Source organism: Lontra canadensis, unplaced genomic scaffold (genome assembly GCF_010015895.1).
Source record: "Lontra canadensis isolate GAN:19392208 unplaced genomic scaffold, GSC_riverotter_1.0 scaffold1, whole genome shotgun sequence".
In the NCBI taxonomy this organism is placed as follows: domain Eukaryota; kingdom Metazoa; phylum Chordata; class Mammalia; order Carnivora; family Mustelidae; genus Lontra; species Lontra canadensis.
This window is the reverse complement of record NW_022630995.1, coordinates 66,767,819-66,784,485: the sequence shown is the minus strand read 5'-3', so window position 1 is coordinate 66,784,485 and position 16,667 is coordinate 66,767,819. Positions and strand designations below refer to the sequence as shown.

The following is a 16,667-nucleotide window of genomic DNA, read 5'->3' as shown; positions in this document are numbered from 1 at the left end:
ACCCTCAGACTACAACCCAGGGTGGGAGGAAAAGAGTTCTTCCACAGTCATTGGAGAAACCATAATGGCCACTTCCGACCTCCGCGAATGCATGTGTCAGCCCCGGTGCGGTGGGACATAACCACGTGGCCAGGTCAGTGGGCCAAAGGACCCCCCATCCTGCAGAGAATGGGCTGGCGGGCAGGCCCCAGAAAGCCCAGCGTCCTGCAGACCGGCACCTTCCATCTATATCTGCACCAGGGACGGTGGCCGCTGTGAATGGCTGTGACCTTGGGAAATGTTCTTTGGCGTGAATAAATCAAGAAAATGTCTCCAAAGGTTATCAGTGTTTTCTTCCACTACCACAAACCGTACCCCCCTACTCAAACCTCCTGAGGTCAGTGTCTTGGGCAGAAATCCCCCATTTTATTAAATGAAATCCCTGTGCTGTGTGAGACCCACAGGCTCGAGGCCCGACGGCTTTCAGCCAGAAATAAACGTGGGGAAGCAAACTCCTTTTATTGAAATCAGACCACTGTCCAAGCTCTGAAGAGCTGGCAGGAAACTGGCCGCGGTGGGCCAGGCAGCACCCACGGCCCCCCGTGCCCTGCATGGCAGGGATTTCAGAAAAGGGACACACGCCCACTCTACCATCAGCCGACAGCTCCCATTTCATAGAACGCCCTTCCAAAAACTCATTCAAAATAGAGCAGCTTTCTCCAGAACTGTAACGGCCATAAAAATCCAAAATACTTCTTTAGGAAAGACTGGATAAAAATTATACCTATTGTTCAAAGTTCTGCGTAGCCCAGCTTCTGTCCGTTGCCAGCCCGGACCCCCGCCCTGCCCGCCTGGGGTCAGTTGCTCTCAATCTGCCCCAGGTCCAGCTCGCCACGGCCAGGAGGAAAGGCACCCTCCTCCCCCACGCTATCCCCATCACTGGGGTCCCCGCCGCTGCCGCCCTCACCCTCAGCGGCCACAGGCTCCCAAGAGGCCCAGGGGCCAGGGCCAGTGCAGCGGGGGCTGGGGTGCACGCTCCATGGGCTGGAGCCGGGCGTGACGACACCCATGAGGCCATGTGGGTCATACGGGGCCAGCTTCCCCTGGCTGTCATCCTCCTCTTCATCTTCATAATCAAGGGAGCAAAGGCTTTTTGAATTTTTTAAAGTCTGCAACAGAAAAGATACAGGCTTAAAGCATTTCCACAGGGTTACACGGGAGGCAGTGTCCCAGTGACCCAGAAACAGATCCCCACATTCACATAAAGCATCTTGGGTTCCCTGTGTGTCACCCACATACCACATTCAAGCCTGCCCAGGGTGACAGGCCTCCAGCGCTGACCCAGGAATCTGCACCACTGAGACCCACTCCCCAGATGGGCTGGCACTGCCTCCCCCAGCCCTCCAGCCAAATCTTCCCTGTGCTGTTAGAGACGGAGGCGCCCAGAGCCATCCTGTCCAACACCAGCGCTCTCCCCCAGCTGCAAACAGAGCCCTGCCCACTCAAGTGGCACCCCCCCACACCTCAGCTACTCCACAAGGGACCTAAGATCCAGCAGGCCCCCCAGCCCTGTTTAGGGTTCCTGACCCAGGAACTGGGAGCGTGTGCTGCCTCCTCCCCTTCACGCCTAGCCAAGGCCCACCTCCAGACCACACACAACAGCAGCCCCCTTGGCCCAGTCAGGCCCCGTCTCCCCAACACCAACACCACCCCCTGGCCTTGTCCCAAACTCCCAGCCCTGCATTCTGGGGCAGCACCTGCATGGGGTCCACTGTGTGCAGACCCCTCAGCTGGAGAAGCCTCCCACCTGCCCAGCTGTGACCTCAGCGACTCTGGGGTCAGGCTCCCCTCTGACCCGCCCCCACACAGGGGTCAGCACGTGATTCAGGGTCCCAGAAGGTCACCTGTAGCACACAGAAGGGGGTGGGTCCTGGGGATGCAGCCACTCCCACACTCTCACCGGGGCCCTGGCACCTACATCTGGGAGCCCAGAGCACAAGCCGAAACAATGCCACGCAGCCAAGTCCCAAACTTTCCAGAGCCGGGACCTGCCTCCTAACAGACCATTTCCTTGGCCAGAAAATTTCCTAGAAACTGTCCCACCATGAATTCAAGTAAACAAACACTTGCCCCTTAGGAGAGTAGAAATCCTCTTTGAAATCAGCACTTTTAAGGAAACTATTTGGGGGTGCCTGCGTGGCTCAGTGGATTAAAGCCTCTGCCTTCAGCTCAGGTCATGATCTCAGGGTCCTGATATCGAGCCCCACATCAGGATCTCTGCTCAGTGGCGAGCCTGCATCCTCCTCTCCCCCCCTCTGCCTGCCTCTCTACTTGTGATCTCTGTCAAATAAATAAATAAAATACTTAAATAAAAAAAAGGAAACTATTTGGCTCTAGGAAACAGCCAGACTTTCCTTGTTGTTCTATAATATTTAAGCCACAGAAAAGTAAAATTCTAATGATTCAATCCTTAAAGATGCAACTGGTCATACAGTCTGCTCACAGAACAAGGGCTCATGAAATAACTTCTTTATTCAAATTGAGGTGGATGTGACCGTGAGGGTCACTCCTTGAGTACACGGCCTGTCTCTGTAGCCTGGCTGGGCTCTTGCCTGGCCCCCAACCCCATGGCACACACGTGAGCCAGCAGTGGCTGGACAGTGGCGGAAGGACCGCTGCAGAAAGGGCCTCTGTCGCTGGGCCGGGAGCCCACCCACGGGTGGCAGCTGGAAAGCAGCAGGTTCTGTGCATGGCCACTCAGGCTCCCTGGGAGATGTAGCGGCCGCTGATGAAGCCACACACGCAGAGCTATGACCCACATTTGGCATCAGCCGCGTGCCCGGGGTGCACCCCCACATAACACTGGGGACAACGGGCAGCCAGGCTATAAGGCCCCCTCGGGGTGGCTGGGGCCACGTGGCCACATGTGACCCTCTGCCTGGACAGTTCCGCCACTGCTATCGTCACTCTAGTTTCAGGTCACCCACTGAAGCAGATAAACATAAACTATGTTTTTTCCAAAGTCGAACGTCAAGACTTTAATTATAAATGAGGGGTTCTCGATTTGAAAGGGTCCCCCAGCTTGTGTGCCATCCGCAGGGATGCCGCAGCCCCAGAGCCAGGCTCTGACCTCCTGGGGGTACGAGCCGGCGCCCAGTGCCTCCACCACCCCAAGCCAACATCGCAGCGCCCGCTAAGCAGCGAGACTCTGAAGAGAAAACAGAGAGGCACCCGTGAGCCATCCCAAGTTCCCTTCAAGGACTTTCCAGGACACAGCCAGCCCCATGGGCACCCACTGAGGCATCAAGCCGTCTCCAAACCACGGCATGCGGACCTGCACTCCTGGACGGCACAGCCTCAGCCACGGCGGCGGGGGGCTCCTCGTGCCTCTGCTCAGCCAGACCAGACCCTACCCCTGGGGCCCACAGGGCCCCAGCCATCCTGAAGGCCAGGGCCAAGGAGGAATCCCGGTTGGGGGGGCCCAGCTGCCTGCAGGCGCCTGGAGCCCAGCACCCACGAGCACTGGTCCAACCAGGGCTCTGGCTGTGGAGAGAGATAGAGACGCCCAGCAACAAGAAGCCCCACGTGGACCCACATGGCAAACCCAAGTGCCGTCCTCGGCCAGCTGAGGGAGGAGGCTGGCCTGGCTCAAGCCACAGAGGCCTGCAGGGCTTTGAAGGTCCACATCACACATGGGGTGTACACCAGCAGGTGCACGTGTGTGCAGGGGTGCTGAGTGTGTCTGAGTGTGCTGGGTGAGAGAGCTGGAATGAGGAAGCTGGCTGGGAAGCAATGGGATCCCTCGACCCTGCCCCTACTTACGGGCCAGCACAGGGGTGGGGACGGTCCAGGACACCAAGGACTGGTGGGTCTCAGCCTGGGGGAGGGACAACACGGGCAAACAGATGCCTAGCGGACATCTACACCCTGAGCACAGAGTCCCATCAGCTCCCAGCCTGCCCTGGTGGGGACCGGATATGTTCTCCATGGAACCTGACCCCACAGCAAACTCAGAGATGGGCGCTCCCAGCATGTGGGAGACTCAGGTCACCCCCAAAAACCTTAGGCCAGAGGGCCACACCCACAAGACAGAGCCTCTGGTCCAAAGCCCAACTGACATGAAGTGTCACAGAACATCCGTGGCCTCTAACAGGGAAGACAAGTAAGGCTGGAAACCAGAAAGGACAGTATGGAGGAGCAGGCAGTACAGGGGTGAGAAACAGCCCCAAACCCAAATCCACTGCCAGCATCCCTGGAGACAGGGCTCCAGCCCTGAAGCAGGACAAGCAGGGAATCCATGGCCTACAGGAGCCCCGACGTCTGGACAGCTGGGGTCCTGGAGGCTGCGGGCACCAAGGCAGGGAGGGCCAGTGAATGTGCACGCTGACCCAATCCCCCACCCCACAATCCAGGAAACTACCTGATGCAGCCCCGCACACGGCACCGTCCACAAAACAGACACACCAGGTCTGTCACCCAGAAGCCCCAGAGTGCGAAGGGCAGAGAGGAAGTCCGAGCCGCACCACCTGCCTCGCAGCAACACTGGCCCAGAAGGCAGCCAGCAGTGCCCCCTGAGCCCAAAGGAACTGCTCCACGGAGAACAGGACAGAAATACTTTTGGATTCACACAGTCTCCCAAACCTCCCCCACTGGCAGGCTCCACCCAAGAAGACTGCTCCCCTAAATAACACCACAGCAAGGAAAGGTGCCCACATGTGTGGAGAGGGCCAGTGCGGAGCTGGACTACACACACACCTGGACACCTCCCACCCACACCACCCAGAGAGCACGAGCTGGGCTGCCTGGGGCCTCTGGGGACGCTCCCGTCACCACTCAAAGATCTGTGCTGACCCCACAGGAGAAGCCTGCAGTGGCCTGAGGGGCACCCACTCCCACAACCTTCCCCCTACCTCATGCCCAGGACCTGCACACTCCCAGTGCCCCAGCCATTGGGCCTGTGTGTCCCACACTGTGCCTGACCTGGTGCCCATGCCTGACCCTAGCATCTGCTCTGGACCCTGGTGCCCACACCTGACCCCACCATCGACATCTGACCCTTGAGCCCAGAGCCCACACCTGACACATGACCCTGGCGCCCACACCTGACCCCGGTGCCCACACCTAACTCCAGTACCCACACCTGACACCTAACCCCGGCGCCCACCTCTGATGTAAAGTGGGGACCAGAGTGTAACCCTGGGCCTGCTGTCACCACAAGGATAACAACATCCCTCTGCCCATAGAGCGGTGCAGTGCTCATAGCCTCACCTCCCACCTAACTGTAAGTAACAAAATAACCTGCTAACGGAGCAAGGAAAGGAGAAAAGTTAAAGGACAGCAGATGTGACACCCCGACGCTAACGCATAAATGAAAGGATCAAGTTTTCAAACTGAGACTCGCAGATGGGGCAGGAACAGCCCCTAAGCAGACAGAGGACAAGCCCCACACTGCAGGCGTCCCGACACAGCCCGGGCTGCCCACCCCAAATGCCAGTGGGTAGCAGAGAAAGCCCCCCCACCGCCCCGTGCACACACATGCGCCGACACACCTCGCTGGCTGTGCCTCGTGGAGAGTGGTGACAGTTGCAGACCCGCACATTCTCCAGCGCCCCTTCTGCTGCAAGCCCCCAGGGAGTGCCACAGCAAGCCTGCTGGAGCAGACAAGACGTGACCCCAGCCACAGGATGGCAAGCTGAGTCCCTGACTCTCGGGCCGTGGATGCCACGGTCTGTTCAATAAGTTCCAGGTCTCCAGTAACCACAACAGCCTGAAGAACCAGGGGTCCCTCCGCCTGCAGGACCCACTCACCCACGTGTCCCCGGGCAGCCCCCCACCAGCCACCCCTACGCTGCCTGATCCGGAGGACGGGGTCTCCCTCCTCCGCCCTGCAGGGGCTCAGGCCTCTGCCCACCCTTGTCTAGGTGGGCGTGGAAAGTCCATGAACACCCCCGCGTGTTCAACCCCAGGCCACCCACTGCTTGCCGGCTGTGTTCTCTTTCACAACTGTCTCGTTCAACAACCTATCCAGGGACTTTAGGATGAGATGCCACGAGTCACCACCCAGCTGTCCACTCAGACAATGAGTTGGTTCCCTTGTCCTCATGAGGGGACCCTCACGAAGTCAACAGCTAGAGTCCCTGCCAAAACCCCTAAAAGACTAGGTGTAACAAAAATAAAGACAAGAACCAACATCATAGATGACAAACTGATAGAAAGCCACAGGTGACCAATAAGCTACGGCACGTGCCACACATGCCACGTGCCACAGACTGGCACATGGCTCCAGGCAGCGGAAGTGTGTGCATTCCCCCGTCTGCCCCACCCTGACTACACCCGCCCTCCTCGGGGGCTGAGTCTGCCATGGAGGCCACGCTGACCCAGAGGCAGGGAGCCACACGTCCGAGTCACAGGCTGGAGCAGCTCTGCGATCACGCCATAGATGGCTCAGAATGTCCTGCACATTAAAAAGGCTTCTGAAAACCCTGAAAACACATAATTTCATAAAAACAAAGGCAAAAACAAAACCAAAAAAAACAAAAACAAAAAAACTAGCACCTGTTCCTATATTCGGCTGGAACCACGACTATCTGCACATTTTCTATAATGATGTTTTAATTTCAACTTTGAAACATAACTTTGCCAATAAAAATTAAAAACTCTCTACGTTTTTCTGTGGAGACGGTCGCTTACCCAGAACAAGGATTAGCCAGTGTCCCCTCCTCGCTGACCAAAGCCAAGCCTCAGGCCCTGCTGGGCCCAGAGGAGGGCGGCCCGGAGCCAAGCCTCAGGGGCCACTGGGTGACCTACCATGTGGCCACTGTAGGGGGCAGGGCAGTGGGCTGCTCAGCCATCCAGTGCTGGCCTGCAGTCAAAGGCCCCACGTTCTTACCCGCCCCCAACCCTCCCGCCCCCGGCTTCAAGTCAAGGCACAAAAGTGGCCTGCTGATGTCAGGAGCATCAGACCATGGCACACACACGCAGGAAGGATGCGAGAGCCACCTAGAAGCTCCTGTCCCTGCTCATAGCCGCACCTTCACGTGGACAACAGACGCGTCTGAAGGCGGGCCCCGGGACAGCCATCCAAACCCTGTCATGCCCTGCCTCAGTTTCCCCCATGGTGCTTTGCCCAGGCCGGTTCTGAGAAGCCTTGTGTACATGTGAAACCTCAAGAGAAGGGAACATTCAGGGTTTCCAGCCACAAACCTGACAGGATGTGCCCACTTCCCACAACTGGCAACATGCTTCTTAGAGGGGACCCCCTGCCCCCAGCAGCAAAGCACATCAGGGTGCACAAGATATCAGGGAACACATGTGGCCCCTGGCAATGCTTGGGGCCTCTGCACCCCCAGCGGCAGCCAGAGGGCAGCAGCCTATGCCCACCTCCCATGCATGCCCCCCAGAGCCCAGCAGCCCCTGTCTGCCCCACATGCGCCTCACAGAGCCTGGCAGCCCCTGCCCACCCATCTGTGCCCCCGGACCCCAGCAGCCCCCGCCCGCCCCCACTTGCACCCCCAGAGCCTGGCGGTCCCCGCCTGCCCCCACACATACCCCAGCCACCCCCAGAGCCTGGCGGCCCCTACCCACCTCCCACGCATGCCCCCAGCAGCCCACCCCCAGCCACCTACACACTTCCTGTCCTCCAGTGCTCAAGGGTCACATCCACACTTCCAAAAGTGTTTTTAAGTTTCCTGCTCCCTTCCGTTACGTTGACCACAAATGAGTGTCCATCCCACTTGTAGGAGACATCTAGGTGAACACTGCACCCGAGAGAAACCCATAGGTCTCGCCCAAAACATCAGAATCACCAAACCTGGCCACTTAGCCCTTAACAGATCAGCTGCTGCTTCCACCTCTTTGTCCAGTTAAGACAAGTGACCTTCCCAGATTCCTGCTGACACAGCAAGAAGTATGGGTTTAGCCTTTGGCCATTCCTGGTTCCTACCACCTAAACCCTTGGAACTTCCTGAGTGATGGGGTAAGCAGTGTCTTTTGTGATTCATAACGAGCCCCATTCAACTACACCTGGGTTTACACTAACATAACCCCTGGGGACTCCTAGCCGGCTTTGGGATGGGGCAGTGGACAGAATGACCACGCCAGGCTTAGTGGGTTGGACTTCAAGTCCCCCACCCCCACCCCCAGGGACAGAGAGGGGATAGAGAGGTGGTCCATCTCAGTGGCCAATGATCTCAAAAGTCGCATCTGGGCAGTGGAGCCTCCATAAAACACCCCTGCACAGGGGATGGAGGGGAGCGGGAGGGCTCCCGGGTTGGGGAGCACATCTGGGGACTGGGCAGGTGGGAGCTCTGCGCCCCCTGCCCCTCACCTCACCCTGTGTGTCTCTCTGGTCTGGATGATGAGTTGTGTCCTTCATAATAAATGGGTCATGAGTTAGTACAGGTGCTTCCGCAGTTCTGCGAGCCTGAGCAGGAGGTCGTGGGAACCTCGACCTCGATTTGTAGATGGTGGGTGGGAGGTACAGGAGGCATCTGAAGCAGGGGTGGTCTTGTGAGCCTGAGCCCTCAGCCTGCAAGGTCTGCACTCATGGCAGCCAGTGTCAGAGGGGCACCAACTGTCAGACCCCTGTCGGCATCTGCAGACCAGAGACCTATGGGCAGGAGGCTGCATGCCCGGCACCAGAGGCGGTGTAAGTGGAAACATGGGCTGACAGTGTGCCCTGACCATGAACGGCACACTAGAGACCATAACCAGGGGCGGCCGGGAGCTGGGAAGGGACGGGGCTGCAGCAGGACCGATGGATGGGCTCAGTGCTGGCCTCCATCCCCCAGGTCACCATGGGACATGTCCATCAGCTACCACAACAGCTCACAATGCCTCTATCTGTTTACGTTTAATTATTCAAAACATCAGAAATAAAAGAGACAGCTACCAACGCATCAAACATTTTAAAAGCCCTAAAAGATACAATGAGCAACTTTGTGCCCCAAATTGACACCTTAAATGCAATGCCACTTCCCAGAAACATGTCAATTCAGGAAGTCCCAGCAGACTGCCCCAGAGACATGGCATGTGCGGGTCCGCTCACCTCAACACACAGCCCAGGCCCAGATGGCATCCCAGTGAGCCCCCAACAAACAGCACGTGATGGCTGGGAAGTGGCTCATCTGGCGCATTGAGCTGGCGGGGGACACAGCCCCATGGAGCGAGAGCGAATGGGGGACAGAGCAGAGCCGCCCCGCTGAGCGTGAAGCCGCATGGGCTCCGTGAAGGCTGCTACACAGGTGAAGCAAGCCAACAGGATGGTGAGGCTGGGGACTCGGGTAGAGGGGCTCTCCAATCCAGGGGCCAGCACAGGGGACCTCGAGGATACGGGGGCAGGGGACACCCAGCAATCTACCAACAATGACAGAAAATATTTTAGAAAGACAAGCAGGGCACCTGGGGCTCAGTTGGTTGAGCGTCTGACTCTCGGTTTTGGCTCAGATCAGGATCTCGGGGTGTGATCTTGAGCCCTGAGTCAGGCTCTGAGCTCAGCAAGGGCATCTGCTGGAGATTCTCTCTTCTTTTCCCTCTGCCCCCCCATACCCACCCCCTCACGTGCTCGTGCTCTCTTGCTTGCGCTCTAAAAAGACAGACAAGCAGGCTTCACATCTCCTGGGCTTTGTTTCCTTGGGGCTGCCGGGTTCAGCTCCCCACCCAACGCTGCACCCTGCCCTCCTGCTTCTAGCTGCCCTGCCCCCCTGCCTGCTGGACCCCACTTAGGTCTGCTCCGTCTTGCCCCCCAGCTCACTGCTCTGCTCCGCGGCTCCCCACACTGGAAGGTGGTCATGGCCATCCCGCTCCAGGGAGGGCAGGGGCCCCAAGAGCCATGGGGACACGTGGGGCCAGGACCCTGACACATCTACACACATAAGCACACACACACGCACAGGCACACACATGCACACAGGGTGAGCACCCCACCAAGGCAGGCAGGCGGCATGGCCACAGAGGCTGGTGCAGGGGACACGGCAGCCTCAAGCCCTGCCAGGCCCAGAGCACGTCCCAGGCCACCAGGCTCCCGCAGAGGGGCAGAGACTACCGGACCAGTGCCACCGGCCGAGCACACAGGAAACAAGACGAGCCTCACCCGGGTCATTTTCAGAAAGTCCAAGGATGGGCGCGGCCAGCGAGCACGCTCCTCTCGCCGGCGCCGCCATCTCCTCCCGACGAGCACACAGGGCTGTGAGCGACACCGGAGCAAGCCCAGCCGCCGGCCCAGCTCGGGTGTGGACGAGCGGCTGCTGCTGGTGGACAGCAGGGCTGTGCCCAGTCCCACCAGGTGCTCCTGGGACAGGGACAGGCGGCGCCGCCAGGAGGGGCACGGGCCGCCCTCACAGCCGTCTGTGTGGCCGCTGCTGGCCCAGGGTGGCTGGGGTGCGGGGGGGGAGGTGGAGCCGGGCCCCAGGCTTCCCTGAGGGGTGGCGCTCCCGCCACTGTGGCACCGCCTCTTGGACACCGGCGTCCAGACCTTGGAGCCTCCGGGGCGCCAGGGGGAGCGGCAGCAGGCCAGCCCATCCGGCTCTGACAGCGAGCGGCAGTGGCGCTTGGTTGGTGGGGCCAAAGGGGGCCCTGCGCTCTCCCTGAGGTCTGTGGAGCTCACGGCCCCCAGGCCTGCGTCGGGGCCCCGTGTGCCCGTGACCGTCTGACTCCCGATAGGCTGTCTGCCACCTAAGACCTTCCAGGGGCGCCTGTCTTCTGAGGAAACACAAAAGAGAAGAGATGGGTGAGCAGGGGACCAGGCACGGTCTATGCCAGGCCCTGAAGCCCCGGCTCAGCTGGGGACGTGGCCAGACATGAAGCCTCACGCCATGTGGACACCAGGGGACATGGCATCTCGGGCCCAGACCCACCTGCATTTCCCGGGGCAGCTCAGCCCGGGAGCCGGCCTCACTTTTCCAAGGAAGACACCTGTTAACGAGACTAGCTAGTCATTCCCTGAAAATGACCAGAGCACGCTTTCGTCCTTTCATTTCATGGAAAGACTTGCCCGGTGTCATCTTCCCTGTCCGCAGCCACATCTTCCTCCAGTGTGCGACCTCACCTGCAAGACCCGCCAGGCCGATGCTTCCTGGCAGCTGGGGCCCCTCCCCTCCTCTCCGGGAGGCAGCTCTCAGCTTCCAGGACCTCAAGGCATGGCCACGGCACACGGCAGCAGGGACCACGCATGGGGCCAGAGACCCCCACCCCTAGCCTCCACATGCTCACATCCCACAGCTACCAGCCTCCCACAAGACGCAAGTGTCCGGGGTCAGCGCTCCACACCTGGCAGACCCACAAGTGAGCACCCACCATGTGAGCACAGGGGCTCCCTCCGCCCACCAGGCCCCAATGCCCCAGGAGGAGCCCACCCACCCCAGCCCTTCTTCAGACTCTCCTTCACACACACTGAGGGCCCAGAGCCCAGATGCACCCACCAGGGTGGCAGTCGAAAGCTTTGCAGCTCCCTGAGCCCCACTGGGGGCAGAGTCAGGTGAGTGGTCTCCTGGGACTCCTCATGTGGAGGCAAGGTGCACCACAACACCCTGACTCCCATTGACCTGGCCAATAATCAATTCAGCAGCCCCCACCACTGCGGCCACTCGCAGTCACTACCAGCTAGGGACCTGGACATGGAGGCAGTGGGGCCCAAGAGAGCAGGACAAGACCCCTGCAGGGAAAGGCAGGGGCCAAGGCCCTGGGGTGACCCTAGGCAGCAAAGAGGCAGGGTCAGACCCCTGGGAATGCCTGTTGAGGACTGGCCCCATGTGCAGGATGGACTCCCACTGAGGACACGGAGCCAAGGGCCTGGTGCTGGGCTCAAACTCCTACCTCTACCAGATCACAAAAGAATTTGGTAAATAACCTTCACTTCAGTAGTCTGGAGAGCCACGTAACACAGCGCCCTTGCTGGTGGCCTCTGAGTGCCGCCCAGCACCCATGGTCAACAGGGCCGGCCGAGGGAGGACAGACACTCAAGTCAGAGCCCAGCTAATAGGCTTCGCCACAGCCCACAACCCAGAGCCGAGGTTAGTGAGAACAGAGGGCAACAGGCTCTGCACACACTTACTTACACAGTCACACAGGGTGGATTTTAGATGGTCGGGGGGCGCATGCCTGGCAGGGTGCTGAGCCCCAACCCACACTGATGGCCCAGCGTGGGCCACATGGGAGATGCACACGCCCTCCGAGGTGCACCCAATCCCGCCCTGTTCTCCCTTCAGTGGCCACAGGGCCCCAGAGGGTGGGCCTCTCCAGAAGGGCCTGGCCTGGCAGAGGGAGAGACCGGGCCGCGCTCTGACCTACAGCCCAGCAGGGAGAGGCCTGCTGCTGGTGACGTTCCCCGGCAGCAACAGGAGACACACCACCCGCAGGCTTTTGCTACGGAAGTCAGCACCATACCCCAGCTCCACATCTCATGCCCTCTGCACACCGTCCCCTGCCCGTGGCCACAGAAGCCCAGGAAGACAGGTTTGGGCTTTGCAACACTTACTTACCATCGCTCTCAAAAGGGAACAAATGACCACTGTTGTTCAGTGCCCCAGCAGAACGCTGAAAGTGACAAAAAAAGCCAGTATGAACACCGTGGACAGATGCCGAGTACACAGCAACACCAAGTCAAAGCTGACGTGATGGTCTCATCTTGGCAACCCCTTCTATCTTCCCCAACACTGTCTTTTTGGCAATGAAAAAGAAAAGCAGGGGTGCCTGGGTGGGTTGGGCCTCGGCCTTTGGCTCAGGTCATGATCTCAGGGTCCTGGGATCGAGCCCCGCATCGGGCTCTCTGCTCAGCAGGGAGCCTTCTTCCCCCTCCCTCTGCCTGCCTCTCTGCCTACTTGTGATTTCTCTGTCAAATAAATAAATAAAATCTTAAAAAAAAAAAAAAGAAAAGAAAGAAAAAAGAAAAGCATGGACCCCAGAATACCTTTTTTTCTAAATCAAGATTCTTAAAAGCCAACAACACTCAAATGAGGGAAGAAGATCAAAAGCCACGTGCACGCCCCCGTGTGCTCTAGCAGATAGTGCAACCTCCCACAGCCAGGGCCATCCTCAAGGCCTCCCCACGCAGGCCCTCTCCCACGCATAACCAGCCCCCAGGCCAGGCCCTAAAGGCAGTGGGGTCTCCCTGGAGCCCGCAAAACTCTGTGTCTCGGCTGCAATCTTCCCTGTGGCACCAGAGGGGCTGCCTGGCAGGTCAGTAACGCTTGCCTGTGTCTGTCTGCTCTTCTGGGCTCTCCCCACCTGGCCCAGAGGCACCATCGTCATCCGGCCGGGTCCCCAGGGCAAGCCCCTGGTGCTGTGGGGACATAGAACCATCCTGTAGGGTCCTGGAGCTGCTCAACAGGTTCTGCCTTTCCACCTCCACGAGCAGAAAACCTCTCCCGAGGCCAGCTTCCTAAGGGGTCAGGCCCTGCGACCTTTGAACTGGTGCTAAATTAGAAGGAGATCCTTGCTGATTCTCATAAAGGGATAGAGGTCATTCAGGACCCAGAAAAAGTGCTCATCAACAGCCAGCCTTGGCAAAGACACATGCTGTTCTGGGGCCAGGCCCGCATCACCAAGCAGGGCTACAAAGACCTGGAGAGACCTGGCCGACCAGAGGAGGACCAGGGGACCAGCAGTTCTAAAGACCTGAGACCCAGGTCAGGCAGCACAAGGAGGAAGCAGCTCTCTAACTTCCAGGAAGTAGTCAACACAGAAGCCAGTCATTTACACCATCAGGAATCAAACCTCTCTATGACTACAAATCCTCCCCAGGGACCTGCAGCTCCCACAGAGTGCTCCCAAGGCCCTCCCAGCACCCCAGCACCCCCACAGCACCCCCCAAGGCCCTCCCAGCACCCCAGAACCCCACAGTACCCCCAAGGCTCTCCCAACACCCAGCACCCCCAAAGTATCCCCCAAGGCCCTCCCAATCCAACACCCCAAGGCCCTCCCAGCACCCCCAAAGTATCCCCCAAGGCCCTCCCAGCACCTCAACACCCCCACAGCTCCTCCAAGGCCCTCCCAGCACCCCAGACCTCCACAGCACCCCCAAGGCCCTCCCAGTTCCCCAGCACCCCCAGAGCACCCCCAAGGCCCTCCCAGCACCCGCACAGTGCCCCCCAAGGCTCTCCCAGCACCCCAGCACCCCCACAGTGGCCCCCAAGGCCCTCCCAGTCCCCCAGCACCTCCAAGGCCCTCCCAGCACCCCAGCACCCCCCACAGCTACCCCCATGGCCCTCCTAGACCCCCCTGTGCCCCACAGCACCCCCCATGGCCCTCCCAGAGCCCCCATCCACCATGCCCCCTGCCGCAAGCTGGATTGGCCAGCCACTGTCCCCCAGGTGAGCACCAGGCACAAGCACTTTCCGAGGGCTGTCATCCCCACACACAATAGGAAACCTGAACAGAAGCACCGTCTGTCAAGGAAAGGTTCCGGTGGCTCTCACGCAAGGGGCCCAGGCTCCAGCCCAGTGTGAAGGTGCAGCAGCCACGTGGGACAGCCAGAGGGCATAGGCTTTGTGGGTTGCGCCTGTGCTGGGGAGCGGGGCAGGGCTGGCCCCGGGCCTTTCTGTGGGAGGACAGCTGCAGCGGCATGGGCCTCCACGTCCAGAATGGGTCTGTATACCCTACTTCATGCTGTTTTTGACCAGACAAGGCTGCCTCCAAACATGCCCACAGGACGCCAGGGGCCACGAAACCACAGGCTGGCTCCGAGGCAGGCCTAGCCCCACCACACCTGCCACGACGCCGTCCACCAGAGCCCAGGGTCAGCCCATGCAGCCCACGGCCTGCAGTCCACTCCCCTGGGCATCCTTGACAGAGGCAGGACAGCTCCTCTGTGTAAGGCTCGGTCTCCCCACCTGGGCCAGGGTGAGAGTGGGACACACACATGGGGTAGCTCCTGGGCTATGTGAGAGCACAGAACCTACCAACTGATGGTGGATAGAGGACTGCCATTTCCAGAAAGGGCACAAGAAAGAAAATCCACCCTTAGCCTGGCCTCATCTCACACACTACTCGGCTCCAGGGAGAGTGCAGTTTTCAAGCTAAAGGAAAACAGATGCTTCTAGAAGAAAACAGGAGGATATCTTCAAGCCCCAGGGTAGCAAAGATTTCTTAAGTGAGATCAAACACACTAACTTAAATGGATGCTTCCATCTACGCTGAAATCAGAATTTATGTTCACTGAAAGTCACCTGTGACAAAGCAAACCACAAGACAGGAGAAAATATTTGCAAACAGGAATCCAAGAAAAGGCTCATAGCAGAATGTATCAATGACTTCCCACAGACCAGTAAAAAAAAGGCACACGACCCAACAGGAAAATAGCCAAAGACCTAAGTCACTCACAACTGGCCACTGAGCAGAACAAGAGGCACAATCTCCCTCGTCATCTGGGGAAAGCAGGCAGAGCCTGGGGACACGGCGCCAGGCATGACCAGGGCACTGCAGACAGACCCAGCCCCTGGGGACCGCACGTGGGCCACTCAGCAACGTCTGTCTCAGCAGCCAGAGCCTGGGAAGGGCCCAAACGTCCACTGACAGCAGGACAGAGACCGCACTGCAGAGGAAGGACAGAAGCACCAACAACCATCCATATGACGAGTCTCCCGAGTTCCCACCAGGGAAAGAAGCCGGACTCCAAAAGGACAGGCCACACAGCCCAGACGACCCAGGACGGGCTAGGCCACATGGGCCCCCAGAAGGTCAGAACCCATCTGGGTGGTGGAGGCAGCATTACCCGTGTGCTCAGCCAGCAAACCTCACCCAACAGGACAGCAGAGCCCGTGTCACGCTCCACCATGTGCAAAGTCTGCCTCACTAAAAAACGAATTTTCCATGAAAGGTTTTTGAAAGCCAAACTCCCCACCATCCAAGCCTGTACCTGTGCAGCTGGGCACGTGGCTTGTGGACAGCCCACACCACAGCTGGGAGTACTAGACCCCTGAACGTCCACCCCCACAGCACCCCAGCTCACGACCCTCCTCCTCGGCCCCGACACCCCACAACATGCACCCCCCAAGCCCCTCGCTGCCCCTGCAGCCTCACGCAGCACCCTGCACCCCCAGACCCCGCCGTGGCCATAGGCCATACACGAATGAAGCCCAGAAGCTATAGCTCACCCAAGAGCCGCAGGGTCAGGCTCCATAAGCACCGTGGGGTTTTCACCAGAGCTGCGACCACCCTACAGCGGGCAAACAGTGCACCCTCATGTGAGTGCCCCTCATTCCCACGGACCCCAAAACCACCCGGACACAACTCTGGGCGCCGTGAGGAGCAAAACAAGCTTCTCCCCAAAGGTCATGGACTTGGTGCAGACAATTCTTGAACGACAAGCCACGGAGGTGGAAGAGCCTGGCTGGAGGGAACAGGTGTGTCCACAGCGGGTCCACAGGAGAGAGCGGTGGACCCTCAGGGAACGGAGTTCACACTCTGCGCTGCCCCACACAATAGCCAGCAACCAGAGGCTGTGACTAAAACCCAAACTTCAATTACACAAAACACTCCCAGCTCCCCATTACCCCAGACACATCGTGGGGCTCAGTAACCCCATGCTTTAAGTAGCCACACACTGGGCCAGCAGGGAGCATTCCCATCACCACAGACTATGGCCCTGGATGGAGCTGCCCCAGGTTCCCCATCCACACTCATGGGGACAGACAGCATTTACTGACGTGACCCAGAGCACCAGCTACGGAAAACACCAGACACCTGAGACAGAG

The 16,667-nt window shown here is 59.2% G+C and overlaps 1 protein-coding gene across 2 annotated transcripts in view; it reads right to left on the bottom strand.

Annotated features, from left to right (window-relative positions):
* Positions 1 to 475: 475 nt before the first annotated feature.
* Positions 476 to 16,667, bottom strand: part of FAM53A (family with sequence similarity 53 member A) — a 30,452-nt gene continuing 14,260 nt past the window's right edge. The window contains exons 3-6 of one of the 2 annotated variants that reach the window (XM_032856553.1): positions 12,456 to 12,510; positions 10,070 to 10,677; positions 5,529 to 5,627; positions 476 to 1,148 (exon numbers count right to left, since the gene is read on the bottom strand). In XM_032856553.1, coding sequence (XP_032712444.1) covers positions 837 to 1,148; positions 5,529 to 5,627; positions 10,070 to 10,677; positions 12,456 to 12,510 — 1,074 coding nt within the window. In that variant the 3' untranslated portion in view covers positions 476 to 836. The remainder of the gene's footprint in view (positions 1,149 to 5,528; positions 5,628 to 10,069; positions 10,678 to 12,455; positions 12,511 to 16,667) is intronic. The other variant, XM_032856545.1, reaches the window with a different exon arrangement.